Genomic DNA, 27,400 nt, shown 5'->3' with positions numbered 1-27,400 from the left:
CCTAATCAAAACATAATCCATGCATGGATATGTTTTATGTCTATTGAATAATATGTAGGTTTGGATTTTATATTAATTATCTCAAATCCCTCCCTTAGTCCCCAACTGTGTAATTAAAGCATTTTATTTTTATTTACATCCGTCTTAAAATCCCCTGCTACAATAGTCTCTTCCTCATAAAATGTCTGGAGCTTCTTAAGTACTTTCCTGAGAAATCTTATTTGACGCATGGTTTGGACTATATATATTTACTGTTGTGAATGTTTAATTTTTTAATTTAAATTTCAAAAATGTACATTGCCTCTTTCTATCTTTAATCTGGTCCAGGATCTTATTATTTAGGTTTTTCCTCATTATTATTGCCAACACTCTTGCTTTATTTATTCCGCTGTCTTCTGCTTTTGTTTCCTATAACAAGGAATTTGGAATTTTTTTTCTCATTTTTAGCCTTATGCGTTTCTTGAGTACACATTATATTAGCGCCCTCTTTCTTAGAGTCAGCAATCTGTACCTTTTAAATCTGAAACCAATCCATTAACATTTAAAGATATTAAACTCTCTACCCATTTTCTTTTGAACACATTTTTATTTTGTGCCTATAACCTAACAGCTAATATTTAATTATATACACCAACTTCATATATACACGTGTAGTTTGGGTTATTCCAATTGCTTGCAATCACAAGTTTTAGGTATTGCCATCCTAGACACGATCCCTGAAAATAAAAAGGGAGAAAGACACAGAAAGTTTATTATATATGTGACTAAAGATATATCGACAAAATGACATGAAAATGGTATAAAACACAACTCTTTCCTTGCTGAGGAAAGCGTTATCAGAGGTACAAGTTGAAAGCTCTGACTATGGACTATTAAATATATAAACCTGAATCACTCATCCCAACTTGAGTAGGCCCGTTGAAGGCTTTAATGGCTGGAATCATTTGGATGTTGTGAGTTTTCTGGGCTGTATGGCCTTGTTCCAGAAGCAGTCTCTCCTGACGTTTCACCCACATCTATGGCAGGTATCCTCAGAGGTTGTGAGGTATGTACATCACAGTTTTGCTCTCAACCTCTGAGGATGCCTGCCATAGATGTGGGTGAAACGTCAGGAGAGACTGCTTCTGGAACATGGCCATACAGCCCGGACAATCTTGAGTAGGCCCGTTGAACCAATGGGACATTATCAAATTTTGATTCACCATTCTGTCATTGATTCCAAGAACTCACATTAGTTGAGGCCATTCACTACATTCAGATAGCTCGGAAGGTCTTAGAGTGCATTTACTTACAGAATGAATGCAGTTTGACAACAGCTTCACTGCCATGGCTCAATGCTAGAGTGTCTTGGGAGTCCTCGTTTAACAAGGTCTTTAGCCTTCTCTGCCAAAAGGTGTGGGGGTCTTAACCAAACTACAAATCCCAGAGGTTCATAGCACCAAACATTATCAGTTGAAGTGGTGTCAAAATGCATGAATTCTACAGTGTAGATGAATGCTTAGACCAGAGGTTCTGAACCTGGGGTCCCCAGATGTTTTTGGCCTTCAGCTCCCAGAAATCTGGCTGGGATTTCTGGGAGTTGTAGGCCAAAAACACATGGGGACCCCAGGTTGAAAACCACTGCCTTAGACGTTCCTGCCTGGGTGAAATGGTCCATATTCTGAATAGGTCTGGGCATCAGCCAAGACCAAGACATTGCAAAGATATTGGGAGAACAAAGCATCATGGAACTTGAGGTTGGAGGAGAGTGAGAGTAGTTAAGGGGCAAGACAGCGGAGGGTCTTCTGGCTGTGAATGGCAGAGCACTGTCTTTGGAAGAGAGGTTGGCCAGGGAAATTTATGCAGGCAAAAACTACAGACTTCTAGGCGAGGACCGTTCTACAAAGCCCAACTCTCACATGAGGTAGATTTCCCTTCCCCACATAGACCCCATGCATGACTTCCCCGATTTCTTCTCCAAAGGGCTGGGAAGTCCTCTAGAGCAGAGCGGACACTGAATGTCCCCTTTGCTCTGTTCTGGCTCTATATCAGGGATCCCCAAGGAGTTTGGGTGCGCCAGATGCAGCCGTCCACAGCAATTTATCCGGCCACCGCCTGAGTCTGAAACAACCTGAAAGCACACAACAACAATCTAAATTCTCTTGACTATCTCATCAGCCTAAACCAGGTCCACAGTTCCCACTGAAATTCAGTTTATTTATTAAGTTAAGTGGTAAGTTTATGTTACGTAAAATTGCTCTTAATTTTAAATGTATTGTTTTTTCATTGTTTTTGTTTGGTTTGGTTTTTTGCACTACAAACAAGATATGTGCATAGGAATTTGTTCATGTCCTATAGTCCTCCACCAAAACAGTCTGAGGGACTGTGAACTGACCCTCCGCTTAAAAAAAATATAAGGACCCCTATTTTAAATGATGCAACTGAGCTTTCGAGAGAAGAGGGAGAATTCCCCTGGAGAGGTCCATGTGTCATCTCGACATGCCACAGAGCAAAGGGAACTCCCCGGACTTGGAAAGGAGCCTGCTTTTAATGTTTTAAAGGTGGGAAGGTTGGTAAGGGAGAACAGGAGGATTTCAAATCTGAAGGGAACAGAATAGGTGCATTTTCTACAGTGTGGAAGGGCCCTGGGTGACTTGGACATGTCACATTATTTCAACTCAGGGGGAGGAAAATGTCAACCACCCCTGAACAATGGCTGTGTTCCAGTAGCATTTTCTCCTGACATTTCGCCTGCATTTGTGGCTGGCATCTTCAAAGGTTCTGTTGGCAGTGAAGCAAGTGGAGTGGAATGCCCAGGGTGGGAGAAAAAGCCCTTGACTGTTTAAGCAAACTTGAATAGCACTGAGTAGCCACAAAGCTGCAACGTCAATCTGTGAGGGTATCTGCATAGAGGGAGCCTGGAAGAATCCTCTGTTTGGGAGATGTTAACTGGCACTTGATGGTTTGCTGTCTGCAGTACTCCTATGTCTGAGTGGTGTTGTTTACTTGGTTCTAGTGTTTTTTAATACTGCTAACCAGATTTTGTTCATTTTCATGGTTTCTTCCTTTCTATTGAAATTGTCCACATGCTTGTGGATTTCAGTGCTTTTCTTGTAGCTCTTCTGATGTCTGTCATAGGGTACCCCTTAGCCTGTAGAGCCCAGTTTAGGTGGTTCAGTTCACCTTGGACGAGGTGGGGTTTGCATATCCTGCTTGCACTGTCTACCAGGGCTTTAATTGAGCTCCTTTTTTGATCTGGGTGATGATTGGAATTTTTATGTAGGTATCTATCAGTGTGCGTAGGTTTTCTGTAAACTGTGTGGCCCAATTGTTGATTTGGTTTGTGTAGGACTAGGACATCTAGAAATAGTAGTCAACAACATCCACCCAAACATCCCATTCACCATGGAGAAACTAACATTTCTAGATGTCCTAGTCATCTACAAACCAAATCAACAACTTTGCAGCTTCATGGCTACTCAGTGCTATTCAAGCTTGTTAATTGCAACATTCACACTCGCTTTAACAGACAAGGGTCTTTCTCCCACCCAGGAAATTCCACAGATATATATATATATATATATATATACACACACACATACACACACACACACTCAATTTGCTTCATTGCCAACAGAACCTCTGAAGATGTCAGACACAGATGCCAGTGAAACGTCAAGAGGGAATGATACTGGAACACCGTCAAAGAGCCTGAAAAACTTACAGCAGCCATGAAAGCCTTCAACAACATATAGAACATAGAATATACCTTAACTAATCACTTCCCGAGGGCGTCGGGGGGGGGGGGGGGGGAGACTGACTACAGCTGTACGATTGGCTATACATAAATCCCAAGTTTTAAATTTTCAAAAACCTTTGCAATTTTCTTTGAAATGAGCAAATGGACTCAAAGTGTAGAGCGGATTGCACACCTATCACTCTTATTACATACTATGTTATTTCTGAATTTCTACTAAAGAGCATACCTCCAGTTTGAACATCTGTGTAGGCTGATCATTAATGTTGTAAATAAACGACCCCAGAAATGTTCCTTCTTCCATTTCGAAATCATTCCTAAATCCCTGAAAAGAGGCAAAGGGGCAAAGTGGGATAGATTGCAAAATTTATTTCCAAACATATCTTAAGTTGTGCATATTTTGCTCTGGGGTTGTTTTGTTTTTTTTCTTTTTTCTTTTTTGATCAATCCATCCGTGTGACTTCTCAGCGGAAAAAGACTGTAAGCTTGCCAATTACTTCAATCAAGAAACAGCTTCCTAAGATTTACAGAGATACTCTCAGGAGTCCAAAACCCAGAACCTCAATCCGTGGCTGAGACCGGATGAGAAACTCCCTCCTGGGCACACTGAAGACTGGGAGACTTGGAAGATTATAGCAACTCCAGAGGCACTCCAAGTGGCCAGCTTCTGGTCAAAGGAAATTTAGCATAATGCCAAGTTTTTTACTTTGTTTGTGGGTTTTTTATACATTATAGGTGTATTCTTAATTAGCTTCTGACATGATAAATAAATAAAATAGCACAAAAAGAGAGAGAAGATGAAATAAGAACCAGAATAAAAAAATGCAGTTACTCACATATACGGAAAAGTTTTTTGGAGCACTGGTGATCTCCTTGGTGGGAGCCAGTTCCTTTTTAAGGTGGTCCAAAAGTAAAAATGAAGGGCAGCTGGGTTGGGACAGTTTAATGATTAAGAAGCCCTGGGAGCCATCCATGGCCCAGCAATTCCCTGGTGAATTATCTGTCTGATAAGTATAGAAATGGAAAGGAGGATCAGAAACTTTGTAATGGGCAGGAAGAAAAATACCAATGTAAACATTGAAGGATCCCTACCTGCAAGATCACATTTGGTGACCTCTCATAAATCCAGCAGCAGCCCATCAGGCAAACCAGTGCTTCTGGCTCAAATGGCTTACTGGTTTTTACCACAAATGCTCCTGTAGATATTAAGGTATAGCATTAGATAAATTTTCCTCTCCAGAATTTGTAGGAGACAAACCAAAGTGAAAGGCTCTGAAGTAAACATTTAATTAGCTCTGGATCACACTGCTCAAACAACCCCAAATAAGACTCGGGTTTATGACTCTTGCCTCTACATCTTTACAATAATCTCTCTATTTTGTTCAATGATGGAATACTGTGTAAAAAGGAAAGATGGGTTGGGGAATTTAGTGGCCTTTGCAATACTCTGCCTTTATGTGTGTGTGCACACATGCACACATGCATACTTGTGCATGTTCATTGATTTCCAGTGATTCCATACAGTTTTTTAAGCAACCAGTCCTTACAGCTTGTTTCGCTAGTGACTGACCTCCTCTGAAACACAATTTAATGCCAGGGCTGTCCCTGCTTGGTTTCCAAAATCGGAAGAGATCTAGCACTCAGTTGCCAGGATCAGAACTTTAAAAGGATCATTGGGGTAGCAATAATTTTTTCCCAATTTCTGACTGTATCACTAGGAAATTTAAGGCCGAAAGCCAAGGCAGAGGCTGATAAATATTTGCATAGGCAACTCTATCATTCAAACAACAACTCATAATCAAGGGGACGAGGCACTTCACCTAAATATTGAATAGGGAGGGAGGTCAATCAACTTCATGCCATCTCTCTCGATTCCGCCTTTCTCTCCAGTATTTTTTTCTTCATCACTTCCACCATCCTATAGCTTCCATTTCTGTCCACTGCTGCTGTCTTGCTATATGTTTCCCTCCGTTCCGTGATTTTTTTTTTTATATCAGGAGGAACTTGAGAGACTGCCAGTTGCTTCTGGTGTGAGACAATTGGCGGTCTGCAAGGACGTTGTCCAGGGCTGCCCGGATGTTTTGATCTTTTTACCATCCTTGTGGGAGGCTTCTCTCATGTCCCCGCATGGAGCTGGAGCTGACAGAGGGCACTCATCAGCGCTCTCTGTGGATGGGATTTGATCCGGCAACCTTCAGGTCAGCAACCCAAATTTCAAGTCATCAGTCCTGCCAGCACAAAAGTTTATCCCACTGCACCACCAGGGGCTTCATTATTTGTATGTTCCGTGACGCATAAACATAACAAATTGAAAGGTTTCACTGCCACAACGGCAATAGAGTCAAAGATAAATACTAATCAGAAAGTAACACTGTCATGAGCAGCTGAAGATTAATGCCCATAAGGGTGGCAAACTGAATATCACCGCCTTGCCTGCCATTTTCGCTGCCAGCAAAGCCTTGCATTGCACAAATCAGGGGTCTCAATATATTGCAGAATTATAGTATGTAGCAATCACTCTGTCATGGTTTTCATCTTGTGGAATCCTAGGAATTGGAATCCAAGAAAGGGCTCAAATTCCCTGCTAGAGCAGCCATGGGCACACTTCGGCCCTCCAGGTGTTCTGGACTTCAACTCCCACAATTCGTAACAGCTGTTAGGAAATTTGCCCATGTCTGTGCTAGAGGAACAGACTGCAGAGTCCTAAGTGCCCACCCAAACTACAAATTCTGCCATTCCATAGGATGGGGCCATGGCAATTAAAGGGGAATCACACTGCTGCAATCATGCTGTATGGATATCCCCTAAGACAGAGAAAAGAAAGAAGATGGAACTCATTTCAAATGAAATGCTTCTTCAACTTACCTAAAGATTTAAAAGGGAAATCCTCCTTGGTGGCGTCATCACTCCCTTCTTTGTAGGCATTTGGTTGAACGATGTAACACTATTGCCAAAATACAAAGTTTCTGTTAGGCAAGTCCTAATGAGAGTGTATGCCAGTAAACACTGTGCACAGGGATAAGAAGATTTCTCTTTCCTCCATGCTGTGCCCAACTTCAAAGCTAAACAGACAGGTATGGGGAGAGGAAGGAAAGGAAGCTTCTGTCCCTCAACTCTGCCCCTTCACCAGCCCTTCTGTACAACACACACCCGCATTTCTCTTGGTTGGCTGGGGAATTCTGGGAGCTGAGTCATGTTGTCTTCATGACATTTCTCCACTGCTGTGAGCACTGCAGAGTAAACCAGGTTAATTTGGCTTTGACCTGCATTAGTCAATGTCGGGGAGGATCCCACAAGCTTTGGGACAATGAGGAAAGCAGGATCAGGTCTAAATTGGACCATGGCACTGTCTCTAGAGGGCACTCCACCATCAATCCCCTTTCCCTGCCCTGATCAGCACAGTGGAAAGGGAGTGGATCTGGCATCAATAGAGGGGCCCATGCCATCAGGGAGGAGGAGGAGGATGACCAGCTCCTTCCTTCTTCCAGTCGTGTGGGCAATGCTGCTGATGCCAGGACTGGGCACCTGTGATTGCCAGGCACTGGCTGGGAGTGATGATGGCATCACAGAGGGTGAAGTGACCATCCTTGGGGCCAATATGGTTTGGGCTGAACTATGTAGACTCTAACCAGCAGGTTCAGAAGGGAGTGGGTTTCAATCTGAACCTTAAAGTGGCTTTCCAAAGCCCCATCTACACTGTTATATAATGCAGTTTCATAATGCAGATCAACTTCCAATATAGCCTCCCATGCCCCGGGTGGAGTAAATGGAACCAGAACAAAATGGATGCAAAAGTTAAGTCACATAAAATACATTCCAAAGTGTTCATCTTGTGATCCCCGATTGTTTATGGTTCCTGATTGACTAAGAACGCCAATGTAATCCGTGTAACAGACATGCATTGTCAAATAGATCTGAACATTCCCTGCTTTCTTATGAATTCCAAGGCATTTTTATTCTTTTCATAAACATTTCTGTGCAAGCAAGATAAATATGTCTCAGTAAAATTATTCTTCTGCCATTTGGGCTGATGATAGTGGTTTCAAAGAGAAGTTCAGTAGTCTACTTTCAAAAACATTTTCTCAGTCATTTCTTGAAAGATTGGCAGTCTTACTAAATAGTTATTATAGGGAAGCTTAAACATATTGCTTAGGGGCTCTTTCTCCGTTTGGAGCTCTTTCACCCTCTTTTAGTGGTATGGTTCCACTTTAACTGCCATGGTAACATCCTTAGTATCCTGGGATCTGCAACTCAGGGAGGGACACCTGCAGTCCTCAGCCAGGGAGCTCCGCTGGTGCTTCTGACCAAAGTCTCAATCCCAGGACCCCATGGCAGTCAAAGAGGGATCATCATACCCTGTTTCCCCAAAAATAAGACATCCCCTGAAAATAAGACCTACTAGAGATTTTGCTGAATTGTTAAATATAAGACCACCCCTGAAAGTAAGATCTAGCAAAGTTTTTGTTTGGAAGAATGCCCGCCAAACAGAACACTAGAGCATGCAGGATTGGTAAATGTACGTACCATCGATTGTTGTACATGGAAATAATGGTAGTAACAAGAAATTCTTGATAGGATTCACAGTTTGTCTGATTATGCTGGTTTGTGATGAGAACTATTGTACAGTATATAATAAATGTTTTTTTTATTCAACAATAAATGTGAATTCTTCTTCATGGAAAAATAAGACATCCCCCGAAAATAAGACCTAGTGCATCTTTGGGAGCAAAAATTAATATAAGACACTGTCTTATTTTCGGGGAACCACGGTAGCACTACCGTTGTGCAATGGGAAAGGGCCCAAAGTGGGGAAACCAAAGACTGTCAAGATCATAGAGTTGGCGCTCTGTAGTTCTACAGAAACATATGACTGTGGACACTAAAATAGCCCTTCTAGATGCGTTTACATTGGAACGAGAGAGAGAAAGTAAAGCACATCATCAACTTTATGTTCTTACCATTCCTACTCTTATATTTGCATGGATATTTTCAGTGTTATCGGGAGGAATTTCAAGTTCGGGCGTTTGTGGAAGGGAAGCAGCCATTGTCTTTTCCAGATTTTTCTTTACGCCTTCATTTTCTTGCCTTGATCAAAATGATAGACAGTGAAAATAGTCAACATACCACCCTTAGGCCTAGACAAAAACATGTTCACAATTAGGGAAATTCCTCCTGGGCTTAGCAAAGGAAGGCTGGCACAACTGAATGCATATGCAACCAAAACTAAATATTGCTATAAAAAAGCAACAGGGACATCATAGGGAACAGTAAAGACCACAACACATGGAGGTCGAGAAGCCGAAGAAAAGTGAGGGAATCCATGGGGCAGCGTAAGGCTATGTCCCCATACTGTCGGTGATTGCGGGATCCCATCCCATGACATTTCTCTGCTGTCCCTGGCTTCCTCCCGCTTCCTCCCCGGCTTCTTCTATGAGGAGAGGCCAGTGTAAACCCAACTCCTCTGTATACCCAACTCCAATGGAGCCCAGTCGGAAGTAGCTCTGCGTCATTTGAGCAGCCGGGCATTATTTCCTGGAGGATGGACTGGTTGGATCTTCTTGCGGTCCAAGGCACTCTCAGGATTTTCCTCCAGCACCAAAGTTCAAAAGCATCTATCTTCCTTTGCTCAGGCTCAGCCTTCCTTATGGTCCAGCTCTCACATCCATAGGTTACTACGGGGAATACCATTGCTTTAACTATGTGGACCTTCGTTGCCAGTGTGATGTCTCAACTCTTCACTATTTTATCAAGGTTGGTTATTGCTCTCCTCCCAAGAAGTAAACGTCTTCTGATTTCCTGGCTGCAGTCTGCATCTAAAGTAATGTTTGCAACTAAAAATACAAAGTGTCACTGCCTCCAATTTTTCTCCCTCTATTTGCCAGTCATCAATCAGCCTGGTTGCCGTAATCTTGGGTTTTCATAATCTTGTTGCAAACTTCTGTCCATAGTTCTTCTGGGACTCTATTTATTAAATCTAGTCCCTGAAATCTATTCTTCACCTCCACTGCATATTCACTAGGAATATTTGTGAGATCATATCTAACTGGTCTCAGTATTTTCCCTAATTTCTTTAATCTGATTCAAAATTGTGCAATAGGAAGATCATTTTCTGAACTACAGTCAGCTCCAGGTCTTGTTTTCACCGACTGGATGAATGTCCGCCACCTTTGGCTAAGAAGGATGTAGTCAATCTGTAGTCAGTCTTTTAGGTTGTTGGAAGTATTTGTTATGCACAGTGAGCTTTCCTGGCAAAATTCTATTAATCTACGTCCCACTTCATTTTGTTGTCCCAAATAATGCTTGCCTGTGATCACGGTTGTCATTTGACTGCCCACCTTAGCATTCCAATCTCCTGCAATGAAAATAACGCCTCTTTTTGGTGTATTTTTCAGTAGTTGCTGCAGATCCTCATAGAACTTCTGCTTCTTTAGCAGCTGTGATTGGGGGGTATATTTGAATCACTGTAATGTTAAACGGCTTACTTTGAACTTGAATTGAGATTATTCTATCCTTTTTTGGGTTGTATCCAAACACTGCTTTAGCAACTTTATTATTAATTATGAAGGCTACTTCATTTCTTCGGTATTCCTCTTGTCCACAATAGTACATCTAGTGGTCATCTGTTGTGAAGTGATCCATTCCAGTCCATTTCAGTTCACTGACTCCCAGATTGTCTATCTTTAACCTTGACATCTCACCAATAACCACGTCCAATTTGCCCTGGCTCATAGATCTTATATTCTAGGTTCCTATAGTGTGTTGATCTTTAGAACATCTCATTCGTCGTTCACCTCCAGCACTGTCGGCTGTTAGCCTTCCCTTCGGCTTTGAGCTAACTACATCATCACATCTGGAACTAGTTGAACTTATACTCTCTTCCTCCCCAGTAGCATTTTGACCATCTTCTGACCTGGGAGTCCCATCTTCTGATGGTATACCGACATGTCTCTGGTTGTACTGATCCATGTAGTTTTCATGGCAAGAATATTGGGGTGGGTTGCCAGTACCTTCCCCGGGGATTGTACTTGGTCTGACCTCTCTGCCATGACCTTCCCGTCTTGGGTGTCCCTTCACGGTTTAGCTCATGGAATCAACAAGGCACCCAAGCTCCAGCACCACGTCAAGGTAACAATCCTTTGCAGGAACACCCATCAATTACAGCCCCTTATTTTCTCCAGTGCTCACATTATGCAAAAGTTAAGTAGAGGGAAGCTTGTGAGAGATCAAACAATTTAAATCTGCCATTTTAGTAAGTCTCCTCACCGCAACCCACAAAGGTGACCACGCATCAACTGGGTAATCCCTTTACCTCACAGGTGCTGTCTTTCCCTGAACTGGAGGGTCTAGAAATGTCTCCCCAGTATTGCCTTTTTCCTTGTCTGCCAAAAGCCTGGTGCTGAGAATGAATCCTAGAAGGAAAGAGGAACTGTGTTAGTGACTATGAATTAATCAAAAATCCACATACTGCGGGCCCTTGAAGCATCACCTTGTAGAGCTCATTTCAAACCTGCAGTGGATTCACTGTCCCTCTGATTTAGAAGCCAGTAGCTGTCTGTCTGTCTGTCTGTCTCTCTCTCTCTCTCTCTCTGTGTGTATGTGTATGTGTGTAAACAGCTAAAGAAAGATGTTGTTCCGTGCTGGAGCTGATAGGCTTTAGACTGGGATGCATGGAGCTTTTGGCAAGACTCAGGAGACTGTAGCTCATACCCACATTGGCCAGGTCATCATGTCCATTCGTACCAAGGTGCAGAACAAGGAACATGTTATCAAAATCCTGCCCAGAGCCAAGTTCAAGTTCCCTGGACATCAAAAGATCCATATTTCCAAGAAATGGGGCTTCGTCAAATTCAATGCTGATAAGTTTGAGGAAATGGTGCCTGAAAAGCACCTCATCCCTGATGGTTGCAGAGTGAAATACATCCTCCGCAGGGGCCCTTTGGACAAGTGGCATGTCTTACTTGCAGCATGAGGCCTATCAAGAAGATGCCCTATTGATTTATTCTTGAAGGAAATTTCAAAGAATAAAGAGTGTTCTCTTTAAAAAAAAAAGGAAGAGAAAATGTACATCCCCTGTGAATTTCAAAATTCATGTCAGCACATGCAATGGTGTATTAAAATGTTGTTCCTTACATACAATGGTAAAATTTACTTTTGAGATTTTAAAACAATATTTTCAAGTTGTGAGCGGTTTCAATCCATGGACACAGAATTCATGTGTCCATGGATTTGAATATATCTCTTATGAAAGCTATTTAGCAGAATGTTATATTTTTTGTTTTCTGAAGCCTGGAGACCTGGAAATATTTTTGGCTGCAGAACTCACACTATTGCTGTACAAGATATACTTGTTTACTGCATATGTTTATTGTCTGTTATTGTTGTTATTTTCTTTTTTTTATTTAAATTTTCATTCAGATTTTCCTTTCACTTACATACATTATAATAGCAATAAAAATAACTCACAGGGGTTGGTAGAGGGGGAGAGGACAGAGAAAAGAGGGGAAAGAAAAAAAAAAACGAGATGGGGGGGGAAGGGAAAAAAATTGGGATCGGGGAAGAAAGGGGTACAGGAGTCCTTCCGCTTCCTATTTTTTGTGGGCTGGATTTTGTTCCATTTCTTCCTTTTTTGCATTAATTGGACTAGAGTTAGTCATTGTAAATATCCTCGGATTCTTCTTTTGCTTGTTTTTTCTTTGCCTTTTCTTTGTATTCTTCGTATTTTTCCCAATTAGTCGCTTTTATTATATTACCCCTATTTATTTTCATTAAGTATGTTAATTTGTCCATATCATGTACCTCGTTCAATTTCTCCATCCATTGTTGGATTGTTGGTAACTCTCTTTGTTTCCAATATTTCGCAAAGATTATTCTTGCTGCAGTCGCTGCATATGTAAATAATTTGTCTTCATTTGAATTCAATTTCATTATACTCTCTGTCAACCCAAGTAAATAAAACTCTGGCTTCATTGAAAATGATTTTTGTAGTATTTTCTGTGTTTCTTCATGTACTGATTTCCAATATGATTTTGTTTCTGGACAAGACCACCAGATATGAAAGTATGACCCTTCCTGCTTTTTACATTTCCAACATTTATTGTCTGTATTTTTATACATGATTGCTATCTTTTTTGGTGTGATGTGCCACCTATGGAACATCTTGAGCCAATTTTCCTGTAGATCTGAGGCATACGTATATTTTTGTTTTATGTTCCATATTGCTTCCCATTCTGACATCATAATTGAACGTCCAATATTTTTTGCCCATTTTGTGGCACATATTTTTACATATTCTATCTCTGTCGACCATTCTAATAACTTATTGTATATTCTCGCGATTTCCTTCTTGCTGCTTTGCATCAAGATGTCCCAGAAGTTTTCAGTTTCATTAAATCCTAATTGTCATTCCCAAATTGTTCTTTAGCTGGGCATACTGAAACCATGATATTTTATTATATTTTTGTTTTATTTCTTCTTGTTGTTTTAATTGAAATTGTCCATCCTTTTTCCTTAATATTTCTTTATATTTTGGCCATTTTGTCCAGTCCAAGAGTTTTTTCTGATTGGCTTCTAGCGGTGAAATTCATAGAGGTGTTTTCGTATATAATCTTCCTTTATATTTTTCCCATATTTTTATTAATGAGGATCTGATAAAATGATTTCCAAAATTTTTCTCTACTGATCTTTTACCATACCAGAGATAGCTATGCCATCCCCTCCTCAAATCAAAGCCCTCTAATGCTAGCATACTGTTTTTTTCCAGGGTTGCCCAATCCTTTACCCAAACTAGTACACAAGATTCATAATATAATTTTAAGTTCGGTAGTCCAAATCCCCCTCTTCTTTTATCATCGGTCATTATTGTATAATTTATTCTTGCCTTTTTTCCCTTCCAAATGAATTTTGTGATTTCCCTTTGCCATTCCATGAAAAGTTTGTTGTTCCTTATTACTGGAAGGTTTTGGAACAAATATAACAGTTTGGGTAAGACATTCATTTTTATTATTGATATGCGTCCCAAGATAGAAATTTTCAGGTTTTTCCAATTCTGTAGATCTTTTTTAATTTCATTCCATTTAATTTGATAGTTATTTTTCAGTAGATGTGCGTTTTTTGCTGTTAACCAGATTCCTAAATATTTTAATTTAGGTACTATTTGGATGTTTGCCACTTTCTCTATTTCCTCTTGACTCTTCTTTGGTATATTTTTTGTCATGATTTTTGTTTTCTTTTTGTTAAGATAGAAGCCAGCCACTGATCCATATTCCTCTATACAGTCTAGCCACTTTTGAATTTGGTGTTTCGGGTTCTCAATAATACATATAAGGTCGTCGGCAAAAGCCCTTATCTTGAATTCATAATTTGCTATTTTTGTTCCTTTTAGTTGCTCGTCCCTTCTGATGTTTCTTATTAAGATTTCAATTGCAAAGATAAAAATTAGCGGTGATAATGGACATCCTTGACGAGTTCCCTTGTTTATTGGTATCTCTTTCGTGTATTGACCATTTATTAAAATTTTTGCCCTCTGTTCTGTGTATATCGTATCAATTGCATTATAAAATTGGTAACCTATATCAATTTCTTTAAATAATAATTTAATGAATCTCCAATTTAGGTTGTCAAATGCTTTCTCTGCATCGATCGAGAGTACTGCCAATTCCTTTTGATGATTTGTTTCATAAAATTCTATTATGTCTACTATAGTTCTCACATTTTCTTTCATGTGCCTTCCCGGAAGGAATCCTTTTTGCTCCGGCCCAATCCATGTTGTTAAGAAGTTTTTAAATCGGTTTGCCAATATATTCGTAAAAATTTTGTAATCCAAATTTAATAGCGTGATTGGTCTGTAATTTTTTACCTCCGATTTGTCTGTATCTTCTTTATGAATTGTTATAATGTCTCCTTCCTTCCACGATTCGGGGATAGTACTTTTTTCCAATATCTGATTCATTAATATTTTCAGAAATGGGGTTGTTATTTTCTTTAAAGTCATTTCTGACCTAAGTGGCCTTAAGGCAACTCTATCATAGGGTTTTCTGAGCTGGGAGTATGTGATTTGCCCAAGCACTCCTGACAGATTTTCAGGGCTACTCAGTGAATTGAACTCTGGTCTCCCGGTCATAGTCAAACACTCAGACCAGAAAAGCATGCTGCTCTCTCACTTCCTGCACAATCATCAACATCCCCAGCGTTCAACTGATTTGGACAAATCTGGCTTAATTTCATGGCTGACTATGGAGCATCCAGATCACAAGCTAGGTTCAGCAGGTACCTTGAAGTTTTCAGCATTGTAGCAATATCATTACTGTGTGTCTCGGACCATTAAAATTCATAATGAGCTTAAGAAAGTTAATTTGTATGGCAGGGCAAGAAACCTAGAATTAAATTTGTCAATTTGACAGACTGGAAAAGGAGAAGGGGTTTGGGTTTCCCAAACCTAAAATTGTATTATGAAGCACATGGCCGAATTTGGATTAAAGACTGGATTACATTGAAAAGAGAGAAAATGTTTTATAAGATCGGCCTTAATCAAAATATGGGAAAGATATAAGCAAAGATTCTATACGAAAATACTGCTTTGGCTCTCATCCATGGAAGCAGGACAAAGGAGGCTGCTAGGATGGACAAAATAGCTGACATATAGAGAAATTTGGATAAAACAGAAAGGAATATACCTATTGAAGAAAGAAGAAATTAACCAATTATACAACTCAAAGAATATTACAATAAGGAAAAGAGAATAGGCTTTGAAGACAAAGAATCCTTTTGGGACAAATTAATTTCAATGGAAAAAAGGGATTACCAAGATTTACAAAAACTATTGGAATGGTCTACTGAGCTGGAACAAGTAAAGGACCCCACGATAAAATGGGCAGCAAACATAGGCCACCCAATAAAATATGAAGAGTGGGAACATATGTGGAATCAGAATTTGAAATTTACCTATGCATCAGACCTTAAAGAGAACTGGCATAAAATGTTCTTCAGATGGTATACCACACCACATAAATTGGGATCTTTTTATAAAAATATGCAGAGCAAAATCTTGGAGTGCAAGAAGGCACGTTCTACCACATGTGGTGGATGTGTGAATATCTTAATATAAATCTTCTCAAGATTAAATAAATAAAACAAGGCTATGTATGTTTAGACTGGATCTTTATGGAACTTACTTAAGGAAATCCCGAAAAGGAATGCCAGGAAGATCAGCCCCATCCAGAGAGTCTTCCTCTGACGTCTTTGTGGTGTGGTCCAAGTGGGGGCTGCAAAAACAAAAGATTTGTTACTCACTGTTCATGGAAATTACTCCTGAAAGAGGCAGATATTCAGAGTCCACAATGTGATAATGTGGCTTTTTTATCCCTGCACCTTTGGCATTTTTGGGTTTCAAAAGCTCTTTGATCTGAGCTTAGAAACAAAGTTGGAATCAGCCAACAACATTCCCTATTAGCAATGAACCCAAAGACAGGCTTCTCAAACATCCTTCTAAAATCTATTTCAATAGGAAGTTTCACATTATCCTCCTTTTTCTGCTACTTGAGTATCCCTATCTTCCTGCCATGCATTTCTGGGTAATCCTGCTAAGACTCACAGGAGGCTTAATAATTCAGAAGCAGAGGTCTAGAGATACATTTGAAATAAAGGGGCTTATCATGAGAGTACCCAACAGCTTGCAAACTTAAGGTTGGTGCAAAAAAGAAAACCCCAAGCAGATGTGTTCAGCTACACTATCAAACCAATAGAGCCAATTGGCATCTGAACCAAGGACAAATCTTTTGTTAAGTAAGCGGATCTTGATTGCTCATTTAAGACTACATCATCATGAAATACTTGGCATTATTGGTGCTGGGGATATTCAATCCTCTCAACCACCTCCCCAGACTGCTATGGAGATGGCAGATAAACTCCGAGGCAGGTCTCAGGGTGGGTGGGTGATCGAGGATGTTGTCATCCCGCTAAACATAATTCTGAGAGCTCCATCACACCCTAGTTGTCATGTGAAGCATCTACTGTTGAGAAGAACATGTTTCTGACTCTGCCTGGGATAGGATTTTTCTTGTGCTTCCTCTCAAAGTTGCTGCATATCATTTCTGAAAAAAAAAATCTGAATCTCACATACCTATTACAGGTGTTGGTGGGGCCTTGTACGTTGTGGTGTTTCGTGGCACCAGAAGTCTTTGATCCACCAAGGTTCTACCTAGAGGCAACAGACTACGTTATCAGCACAGCCCTTGCACACATCTGGCAGGTCCAGGAAAAATACTTGGAAAAGTGTATTTGTTTATTTTTAGATTTATAGAAAATCAATGGCTATTAAGATGTTTTAAAAGTAGATAAAATTAAATCCATTATTCAAAAGGCCAAATAGATTCGGTATATCTTTTAAAGTTGGGATTAGACCCAGAGTGGTTTCTCCCTCCAAGTGACATAGGAGCCACCATCTACCACCCCACCAGCTGCCAATTACAGAAAAGCAAATCTTGCTGAAGATTTGAATGGGCAAGTTGAATGGGCAACTTCATTCCAAGGCCAGCAAACACACACTTACTACAGCAAGGGATGCTGTCATTCATGCCAAAGTCGGACTCAAAGACCCTTTCCCCAGCAGAGACGTAGCTTTTTCTGCGGATCTTTTTGAAGACCCTGAAAAAGAAGAACCTGGTTTGTACACTCAAAAGAACTTCAAGCTGTTATTCTGCTTCCCTTTCCATTCCCGCCAGCTGTCCTGATTTTGCAGAGACAGTTCCAAATCATCCTCTTGTCACCCCACTTTTCCCTCTGCTTTTAAAATAGCCCAGTTTCTCTCTTCTCCTCCCATTGACCCTTTTCCTTTTTGGCTGGCTTCAGTTGCTGCCAACTGACTTCAAAGTCTAAAAGTAGTTTGGACTCCACTATCTCCATGGAGAGAAACGGAGAGGAGAGGAGGGTGCCATCTTGCCTTTTGCAATAGGTTCAGGCAAAAGCAAACTGCTGCAACTTCTCCTAACTCATGGGTTCTTCTGCATTAATAACTTTTTTCTTTTTAAAATAATTTTTATTTACATACATTAACAACTTACAGTGAAACAGAACACAAATCAATGAACACTTTACAAACACCTTGACCACACTTTGGCCATCTTGACCACACTCGGTTGCTTTGCCACATGTATGTGGACTTCATCTCACTGTGTTTTTCTAAGCATTTCTATTTAATTAAAACATGGAGCCCAAGCAAGATATTTTTGTGGGTTCCCTGTTTGAGCCTGTTTCTAAAGTATTTGGAAACGCAATTATTTAAAAGATGCTTCGAAATCAACCCCAGGTTAAAGCAGCAGATTTGAAATGTTATGTCAATTCCTTTTCTAAATAATGGCTTTTAATGCTGAAATGGCACAATGTTAAATTTATACTCATTAGTCATTCAAAAGTTTTATTTTTGAAGGAATAGATACAGGGTTTCTGCAATTCTGAAATTTTCCTTTAAAAAAAGAAGACGGGGAAGTGGTGGGAGGAGTCTGCATTATTTTAAGAGATGGCAAAACAAACAGATGATTGAAGTACAAGCAGGAGAAGGCAAACATGTGCGGTGGGGGTTAGTAAATTCTCCGTTTCCTTTTTAGACAAAGAGAAATGAAAAGCGGATTCCCCCACATCCCCCAATAGTGGGAAGAAGTCCTGCAAAATTTTGGGAAATAGGCTCTTCCATGCACACGTTCCTAGCAATGCCTCATTGAAGGAAACTTGGGCAACTCCAGAGTCATTATGTGTGTGTAATAAAGGCTAGAAACCCCTTTGACTCACAGAAAGAGAGCCCTTTCCTGTAAAATGGCTTAAATGGCTTAATGACCCAACATTAAAAGGAGCAAAAATAAGAAAAGAGAATTACAAAATTAGGGCTTTTGCCGATGATTTGATGTGCATGGTCGAAGACCCAATCCTAAAAATAAGAGGCTGGATAGATAAGATCAAAGAATTTGGGAAACTCTCGGGATTAAACCCCCCCCCCCCAAAAAAAAAACAATGTTAACAAAAAACATGATGAAAAAAGACAGGAAGAACTGGCAGACTTAGCTGGCATACAAGTAGTGAACAAGATAAAATACTTAGGGCTTATAATAACAGCAAAAAAACTCAACTTTCAAAAAACAATTACAAAGAAAAATGGTTTGAGATAAAGAAAGAACTAGAAAACTGGAAATATCTGAACCTATCACTGTTGGGGAGAATTGCTCTGATTAACATTCTACCAAGGATGTTATTCCTTTTTCAAACCCTTCCTATACTTAGAAATACACAAATATTTAAAAATTGGAATAAAGACTTATCAAAATTTATCTGGGCAGGAAAGAAATCAAGAATTAAACGGACCAATTTGATTGATGAAAAGAAAAGAGGTGGACTAAGGCTACCAGATTTTCAATTATATCATGATGCATGCTGTTTAATGTGGACAAAAGACTGGACAACACTTTAAAAACCCAAAACCTTATTACTAGAGGGCTCGGACCTAAGAATGGGATGGCATTCCTATTTATGGTACGAGAGAAGGAAGGTGGAAAAAAATTTGGGAACCACTTTATTCGATTGTCTTTAATAAAAACATGATAAACGTATAAAGAAAGGTTGTATTCTAAAACTCCTCTATGGATACCTCCGATAGAGGCTTGTCAAAGGAGAGAATTGGGAGGAGAGATTTGGCCTATATACAGAGATATTCTAATAAAAGAAAAAGGTAACTATGAATTAAGAAAGCAAGAAGAAATTACGCAAAAATTTAAGAATATAACATGGCTCCAATACTTTCAGATGAAAGAATAGTTTAACAAGGATAAGAAGTTTGGTTTTGCGGAAAAAGATTCCTTTTGGGATAAAGTTATAGTGATGGAAAAGAAAAATATCACAAAAATTTATAAAAGACTGTTAGAATGGGCAACTGAGCAAATCAAGGACTGTATGGGGAAATGGGCCACAAACATAGGGTCACCCATAAAATTAGAAAAATGGGAGAAAATGTGGAATTATAAGACAAAATATACGTATGCATCAGACTGGAAAGAAAATTGGTTTAAAATGTTCTATAGGCGGTATAGCACCCCACAAAAACTGTCAAAATGCTATAAAAATGTATCTAATAAATGTTGGAAATGTGGAGAGCAAGAGGGTACGTTTTTCCACGCTTGGTGGCCTTGTGAGAAGGCATACGGGAGGGAAATACACCCGAGGATTCAAAAAGTTTTGCAGATAAAGATTAAAATGGAACCTAAATTCTTTCTTCTAGGAATACTAGATATAGAAAAAGATAAAAAAGGAAATACTATTCAGTTATATAGTAATGGCAGCAAGGATTGTATATGCCAAACTCTGGAGATAAAAAGAAGCACCAGCAATGGAGCATTGGATTTTGAAAATGATGGACATTATGAATATGGACAGACTGACTTATTTGAGATCACCAAACCAGGGAAAAGTAAAAATATTTTAAAAAGGAAAATCTTAAAATAATAATTTGAATAATCAAAGAAATGGGAGGAAAATTATTGTCCCAGAAGTACTAGAGACAAAGCAAAGGGATGTCTGAAGAAATAATAAAAAATATAGTAGAGATATGTGTGAAATGTAACATAACACCGTAAAGTAGATGGAATTCATTATATATGCAACATGTTTTGTGTGTTTTTTTCTTGTCTTTTTGTTTTTTTCTTTCACTTGTCCCTTTCTCCTTCCCCATAGTTGTCTGTGCATGTCTCAAAATATATTTTCTTATAAAAAAAGAGAGAAATTGTATCTAAAGAAGCTGTATTCAGATCCAGGCAGGATTGTTTTTTTATCACCTACACAGGGAGTCTGAATAGGGAACATTTAACAATAAAAGAAACATAGCAGAAAAATGCACCAAAACAAGACTGACATTAAGAAACAGGAATCAATTAAAATCTGCAAATTGAAGAAAGTTTTGTGAGCAGCCTAGATTTCTTGTTTTATTTTGTTTTTGTTTTTAAAAGGAAAGAAATATTCTTGTTCACAATTAATAGCACAAAAATGGGGGCCTTTGAACCCCCACCTCCTATCCAGTGCTGACTTGTGAAAACTGGAGAGCTAGAGCATGGCCCTGAAATCTGGAGGCAGCAGACTGGACCAGGGCCTGTCGGCCAAGCAAGACCCAGCTGCCCAGGCCGCCCACCAGAGCTCTCCAGGCCTGGCCCTTCGTACAGAGGACAATGGGAGGTGCTTTATGTATTTGATCGTGTCAGAAGCAAACCAAGGGAACCAGTTGTAAAGTATTTGAATACACAAACAAAGTTAAAAACAAAACAACAACAACAACTTGGCATTATACTAAATGTCCTTTGTCCAGTAGCTGGCCACTTGGGAATGTTTCTGGTGTTGCTGTAAGAAGGTCCTCCATTGTGCACGTGGGAGGGCTCAGACTGCATTGTAATAGGTGGTCTGTGGCTCTTCTCCACACTCGCATGTCCGGGACCCCACTTGGTAACCCCATTTCTTAAGGTTGCCTCTGCATCTCGTGGTGCCAGAGCGGAGTCTGTTCTGCGCCTTCCAAGTCTCCCAGTCTTCTGTGTGCCCAGGAGGGAGTCTCTCATCCAGCATCAGCCACTGATTGAGGTTCCGGGTTTTAGCCTGCCACTTTTGGACTCTCGCTTGCTGAGGTATTCCTCTGAGTATCTCTGTAGATCTTAGAAAACTATTTCTTGATTTAAGGCATTGGCGTGCTGGTTGATACCCGAACAAGGAATGGCCGGAGATGTCAATGGCTTGGTCCTTTCATTGCTGGCTGCTACTTCCTGGTGGATATCAGGTGGTGCAATGCTGGCTAAACAGTATAATTTCTCCAGTGGTGTAGGGTGTAGACATCCTGTAATAATGCGGCATGTCTCATTAAGAGCCACATCCACTGTTTTAACATGTTAAGATGTGTTCCACATTGGGCATGCATATTCAGCTGCTGAGTAGCAAAGCACAAGGGCAGATGTCTTCACTGTGTCTGGTTGTGATCCCCAGGCTGTACCAGTCAGCTTTCGTCCAATGTTATTTCTAGCGCCCACTTTTTGCTTGATAGTCAAGCAGTGCTTCTTGGAAGTCAGGGCACGGTCTAGGGCAAGTTTTTTAGTATGCTGAGATGCTCCAGTGGGATTCCTTCCCAGGTAATCCGCAGCGCTTGAGATACTTATCTGTTCTTAAGGTGAAAAGCACACGTTTGCATTTTAGATGGATTAGGGATCAGCTGGTTTTCCCTGTAATAGGCAGTAAGAGCATCTAAAGCTTCAGAGAGCTTTTGTTCAAGCATTTCAAAGCTCTGAAAAGGAAGCTCAGGACAGTTGTAGTATCCCTGATCCAAAATGCTTGTGACCAGACTTGTATGGGATTCTAGATTGTTGCATATATGTACATAATGAGATACCTTGGAGGTGAGACCCAAATATGAACAGGAAATTCATTTATGGTTCAAGTACACCTTATACACACAATCTGAAAGTAATCTTCACGTAATTTTAATAATTTCATGCATGAAATAGTTTGTGTACACTCTACTCATCAGAAAGCAAAGGCAGCCATATCTCAGTCAAAACATGAGGACAGTTTTGGATTTGGGAGTTCTGAATTCGAGGAGGAGGAGGAGGAGGAGGAGGGAAGGGGGAGATGATGGCATGAGAGACTCGGGAACAGCAGGGTTTTACTAAGAGGATTTTGCCCAGGGGCCTCAAAGAAGGTGGAATGATATATGATTGATGACTTGCCATTTCCATCCCTTTGAGAAACACAGACGCTACCCACCTTCTATGTAATAGTTCAAAAGGTTCAGTAAAAAAAATGATTAAAAAAACCCTGAGTCATCTTATTCACAGATCAATGTAAGTGGTGTACCTCAACTCTTATTTTTAAAAAACCCCATAAACTGAAGTTGTACAAATGTCTAAAATAACATTACAAACCGTTAGATTTTACATACATTAATAATAATAATAATAATAATAATAATAATAATAATAATACTTTTTATTGATTAGCCCTTAGGCCATATCATAATACCAAACCAAAGAACAAGGCTTGATAGTTCTTGATTACACTCTATGTAAGTAAGTTAAAATATGACACTTATAATAATAGAGTAAATAAATATGAGAAAACTGAATATATACATAATATTTTTTTATCACAATTTACCTCGATCAGCCCCACATACGTGGTTCTCAATTGTATTGTTTTACAGAAAACTATGTACTGTATATACTTGAGTATAAACCTAGTTTTTCAGCCCTTTTTAGGGCTGAAAAAGCTCCCCTCGGCTTATACTCAAGTGAGGGTCCTGGCCAGCTTCTATTCAGGTCGGCTTATACTTGAGTATATAGGTATTATTATCTTATCTTATCTTATCTTATCTTATTAAAGTCTTATCATCTTAAATTACAGTTTTATATAAATATTCAAAAACATTTAACTTACTGATGCCTCAAATAATGCAATTTTATTAATATCCATTTTTATTTTTGAATTTGACCCATAGCTGCTGCATTTCCCACCCTCGTCTTATACTCGAGTCAATAAGTTTTCCCGGTTTTTATGGTAAAATTAGGTGACTCGGCTTATATTCGGGTCGGCTTATATACGGTAATATATATATGGTAATGACTTATCTTAGGTACCTCCTTACGCCGGTCTCTCTATAGGAAATAGGCGGGAGGGCCGCCAATCTTTCGCTGCGACGCAGCATGCTTTCCTTCCGAGGAAGCTGCAAATGTGAGAGATCCTGATCAGCATGGTCATCCTGTGCTCCTTGGGCTCAGGCATCCTGGAGATATGGGTTGGCTTCCCCTTTCAACCCCCTCCCACCCCTATTTCCCTCGAGAAACAATGGACATGTCTGCTATGCTGAAGCCCTTCTTCTTGATCCCTCACTATGTGACTAAGAAGGAGCTCACTCAAAACCTACCTGTTGCCAAAATTCCCAGGCTCAGCTAGCTCAACCAATGCCTCAACCATTCCGCTTCATGCTTTGCATTTTACAGTTCACACACACTGATTTTTACATGCCTAAAGAGAACAGCCTTCTCTCCTACCCATCACCACAATGTTGGGTCACAATGCGGCATGGACCCGGTCTTTTTCATGCCAGTCCCAATCTGCATTACACGCTTGTGCAGAAATGCCCTCAGGAAGGTGACATCCAAAGAAAAGCAGGAAGGAAGCTAGATCTCCAGCACTACTAAGCAAAATACTGGTGTTTATATTTTTCCCACAGATCAATTTTTAGGTTGTATTTGGTGGTAGAAAGTGAATTTTTAGATCGTCCAGCATAACTGTATTGTCAACTTCTGCTGGAAGATGGCTACAGAATCTCATTTGAGGACCTTGAGATCCCCAGAGAAGATATTTTAATCCAATCTGTAAATTGTCAAATCCACAAAAGTCAAGCTTGTAAATGGAGAGGGCCAACTGTGCATTGATCATACTTTAGGAACCGAACATAGCTTTCAAATAACATGGTGGAAATCACATTTCTTATAATTTGTTCATTTTCCCCAGTAATAAAGATAAGACTATGTTTATTAGCAATTGCAACTTACTAAAAACTAGTAAACTAGAACGTGTTCAGAAAAGGTAAGCCAAAATGGTTTAAAAGGTAGTTGATGCACTGATCTTTAGCTAAACTACATTGGCACCAAGCAGGCAGACACCTGTATATCTGTATTTTATTTTAAGTGAACCAGATGTATGTTGTATGTTGTTTTTGTATTGTTTGTCCTTGATAAGGCCAACTGGCTAATCAATAAATTGTTGTTGTTGTTTAAAAGGTATGGAAACTAAGCTCTATGAGGAGCGGCTTAGGGATCTGGGTACATTATCTAGCCTGAAGAAGGGAAGGTTAAGAGGGGACATGATAGCCATGTTTCAATTTTTGAAAGGATGTCATATTGAGGAAGAAGGAAGCCTGTTTACTGCTACTCCTCAGGACTCCACCAATGTTATGATTCTATATCACTCCTTTTTCAATTCAAATTTAACTTTATTATTATTTTTTTCAGAATGGGGATTTGATGAAGAAGGCATATCTCAACATTGGCTTGAGAGGAGGTTGGGTTTTTTAAAAAAAATGAAGATACATGCATTAGTTACATTTCAGAAATGAGAAATAATTCATTTTTCCCAAATGAATGTTTGGCCTTCAACTTAACCATAACTATTAGATGTTAAAAGCCACTTCCCAAGTTTCACCAAGCTTCCAAAGTTAAACGTAACTTCCACACACTTAAATTTTGTATGTAGGGGAATATGAAAGTATTGAAAAGCCAACCAACTGATGTAACAATGTACTCACAGACCAGATACCTCCATCAGTTGCTTGTTCAATATATGTGGTAAGGGGCCTCAATCCCAAAAGGCATTCACATACAGAGCTTTTCCACACAATGAGGAATACGGATTGGCACGGATCAGTACAGAGAGATCCTTCTTGCGGATGCCACATGCACAGTTGGCACACAGAACAAAGGCAAAGGGTAGAGCTACCAGGCTTAATTGGGCTACCCAGCCCCCACCAAAAAAATTGATTTGGACGCCCCTAAGTTTCTCATCACACTAGAGCTTGGATGCACTTTAGATCCACTTTAAATCCACTTTAGAAAGGGACAGCCAGACAGGTCTTGGACTTCACCAAACTGCAAACCGCAGAATTCTGTACAAGGCAGAAACCAAATTTAAAGTGGATTCATGCTCTAGTGTAATGAGGCACGAGTCGTGTACAGTGATCAAGTCTAAATAAGCCAAATGTTCTAAATACATAAACAAAAGTTACACTAGTTTCAGAATCCTTGTGTATACAGTAGGACCTCCATTTCCATTAGGTTTGGGAGTGCAGCAAACCAGTGAAAATGGGAAAACTGTGAATTAAAACATTCATGACTTTTAATCTCTAGGTCAGTGGTTCTCAACCTTCCTAATGCCTCTTAATACAGTTCCTCGTGTTGTGGTGACCCCCAACCATAAAATCATTTTCATCGCTACTTCCGAACTGTCATTTTGCTACTGTTATGAATCATAATGTCAGTATCTGATCTGCAGGATGTATTATCATTCACTGGACCAAAATTGTCACAAATATCCGATATGCCCTAATTTGGTGTGGTTGGAGAATGATTCTGTCATTTGGGAGTTGTGGTTACTGGGATTCATAGTTCAGCTACAATCAAAGAGCACTCGAAACTCCACCAATGATGGAACTGATCCAAACTTGGCACACAGAACTCCCACGACCAACAGAAAATACTGGAAGGGTTTGGTGGGCATTGACCTTGAGTTTGGGAGTTGTATCACCTGCATCCAGAGTGCACTGTGGACTCAAACAATGTGGATCTGGTCCAAACTTGGCACAAATACTTAATATGCCCAAATGTGAACACTGGTGGAGTTTGGGGAAAATAGACTTTGACATTTGGGAGTTGTAGTTGCTGGGATTTATAGTTCGCCTACAATCAAAGAACCCCTTGAACCCCACCAACGATAGAATTGGGCCAAACCTCCCACACACAATCCCTATGACCAACAGAAAATACTGGTCTTTGGCAACCCCTCTGACACCCCCATCATGACCCCCCAAGGGTCCCGATCCCCAGGTTGAGAAACGCTGCTCTAGGTCCTCCAGGGATACTCTAGGGTCAACCTCCACTGGAAGCTGATCCTGGACTTGCACTGGAGGACTTCAAAGTGCCAGGAGAAGTCTTCCCTTTAGAAATCCCTAGCAACTCCAGCATGACTTTAAGGTCATCTTCTGGCATAAGTTAACTGTAGAGCTGTGTCTGAGAGCCTAGACAATTTCATAAAATACTCAAACAGTCAAATCCACAAGAGTTAAACCCAGAAATGCAGAGGGCCAACTGAACATTCTTATCGTTAACCACTCTTTAGATTTCCCATTGATGTCTTACTTTTATTCTGTCCCTTTCCAGTATGGGCATTTCAGGGTCCCAAGCCATATCACAAAGAATTCAACAACAGCTGGGTTTACTGACCTTACAATGATCGAATCTGGATTTTCCAATACCAACTATTATCAAGTTAAATAGAAACTCAATAATATCGGCTGAAATATATGCTCCGAAATAAGGAGCTGAAGACACACTCGAAAAAAGGCGCTGGACCTCACTGCTCTAAGAGCCGCAAGGGGAGTTGCTCCACTCGAGAGGACTGGAAACAACTGTCAGTTGAGGCAACCTCCAACTTACAACACAGTGATGTAAACAATGAATATTCTAGAGTCATGGTTGATATGGTTACTGGGCTCATGATCACCCCGGTCCCTTTTAACTACACACCACAGACTGTCCCATTCAATTACAGTTTGAATATCCCTTATATGCAAAGTTTGGGACCAGAAGTGTTTTGGAGTTCAATTTTTTTTTTGAATGACTGCATAAACATGATGAGATGTCTTGGAAGTGAGACCCAAGTCTAAACACAAAATTCAGATATGTTTCACATGTACCTTATATAGCCTTTATGCACAATATTTTTAATCATTTTGAATGTGTAACTAAGTTTGTGAACATGGATCCATCAGAAAACAAACGTGTCAGTATCTCAGCCACCTATGTGGTCAATTTTGGACTTGAGTATTTTGGATTTGGGAATTCTGGATAAGGGATCCACCTGTACCTATTTATGAGTATTATT

At 39.9% G+C, this 27,400-nt stretch overlaps 1 protein-coding gene across 1 annotated transcript; it reads right to left on the bottom strand.

Moving 5' to 3' along the window:
• Positions 1-155: 155 nt before the first annotated feature.
• On the bottom strand, positions 156-27,400 carry LOC103279320 (SUN domain-containing protein 1). The gene is made up of 12 exons (XM_062960367.1): positions 26,740-27,400; positions 23,377-23,462; positions 17,283-17,377; positions 16,854-16,931; positions 15,907-15,996; positions 11,046-11,145; positions 8,695-8,821; positions 6,602-6,680; positions 4,829-4,932; positions 4,573-4,740; positions 3,966-4,061; positions 156-716 (listed from the first exon to the last, which is right to left on the bottom strand). Exons 2-12 carry the CDS (start codon positions 23,442-23,444, stop codon positions 618-620), a joined length of 1,104 nt encoding a protein of 367 aa, XP_062816437.1. The 5' UTR covers positions 23,445-23,462; positions 26,740-27,400; the 3' UTR covers positions 156-617.

The sequence above is a fragment of the Anolis carolinensis genome, chromosome 1, assembly GCF_035594765.1.
Source record: "Anolis carolinensis isolate JA03-04 chromosome 1, rAnoCar3.1.pri, whole genome shotgun sequence".
Taxonomy (NCBI): domain Eukaryota; kingdom Metazoa; phylum Chordata; class Lepidosauria; order Squamata; family Dactyloidae; genus Anolis; species Anolis carolinensis.
Note: the sequence above shows the minus strand (reverse complement) of the source record. Positions and strands in the feature narration are given on the sequence as shown.

What these genes read in the sequence shown, in the direction of transcription:
- LOC103279320 (XM_062960367.1), bottom strand. Translation starts at nt 23,444, where the DNA reads ATGCTGCGTCGCAGCGAAAGATTGGCGGCCCTCCCGCCTATTTCCTAT. An exon ending in AGAGAGACCGGCGTAAGGAG is followed by an intron (nt 17,378 to 23,376) that starts GTACCTAAGATA and finishes CTTCTTTTTCAG; the next exon opens with GGTCTTCAAAAAGATCCGCA. An exon ending in TGACAGCATCCCTTGCTGTA is followed by an intron (nt 16,932 to 17,282) that starts GTAAGTGTGTGT and finishes TGTTGCCTCTAG; the next exon opens with GTAGAACCTTGGTGGATCAA.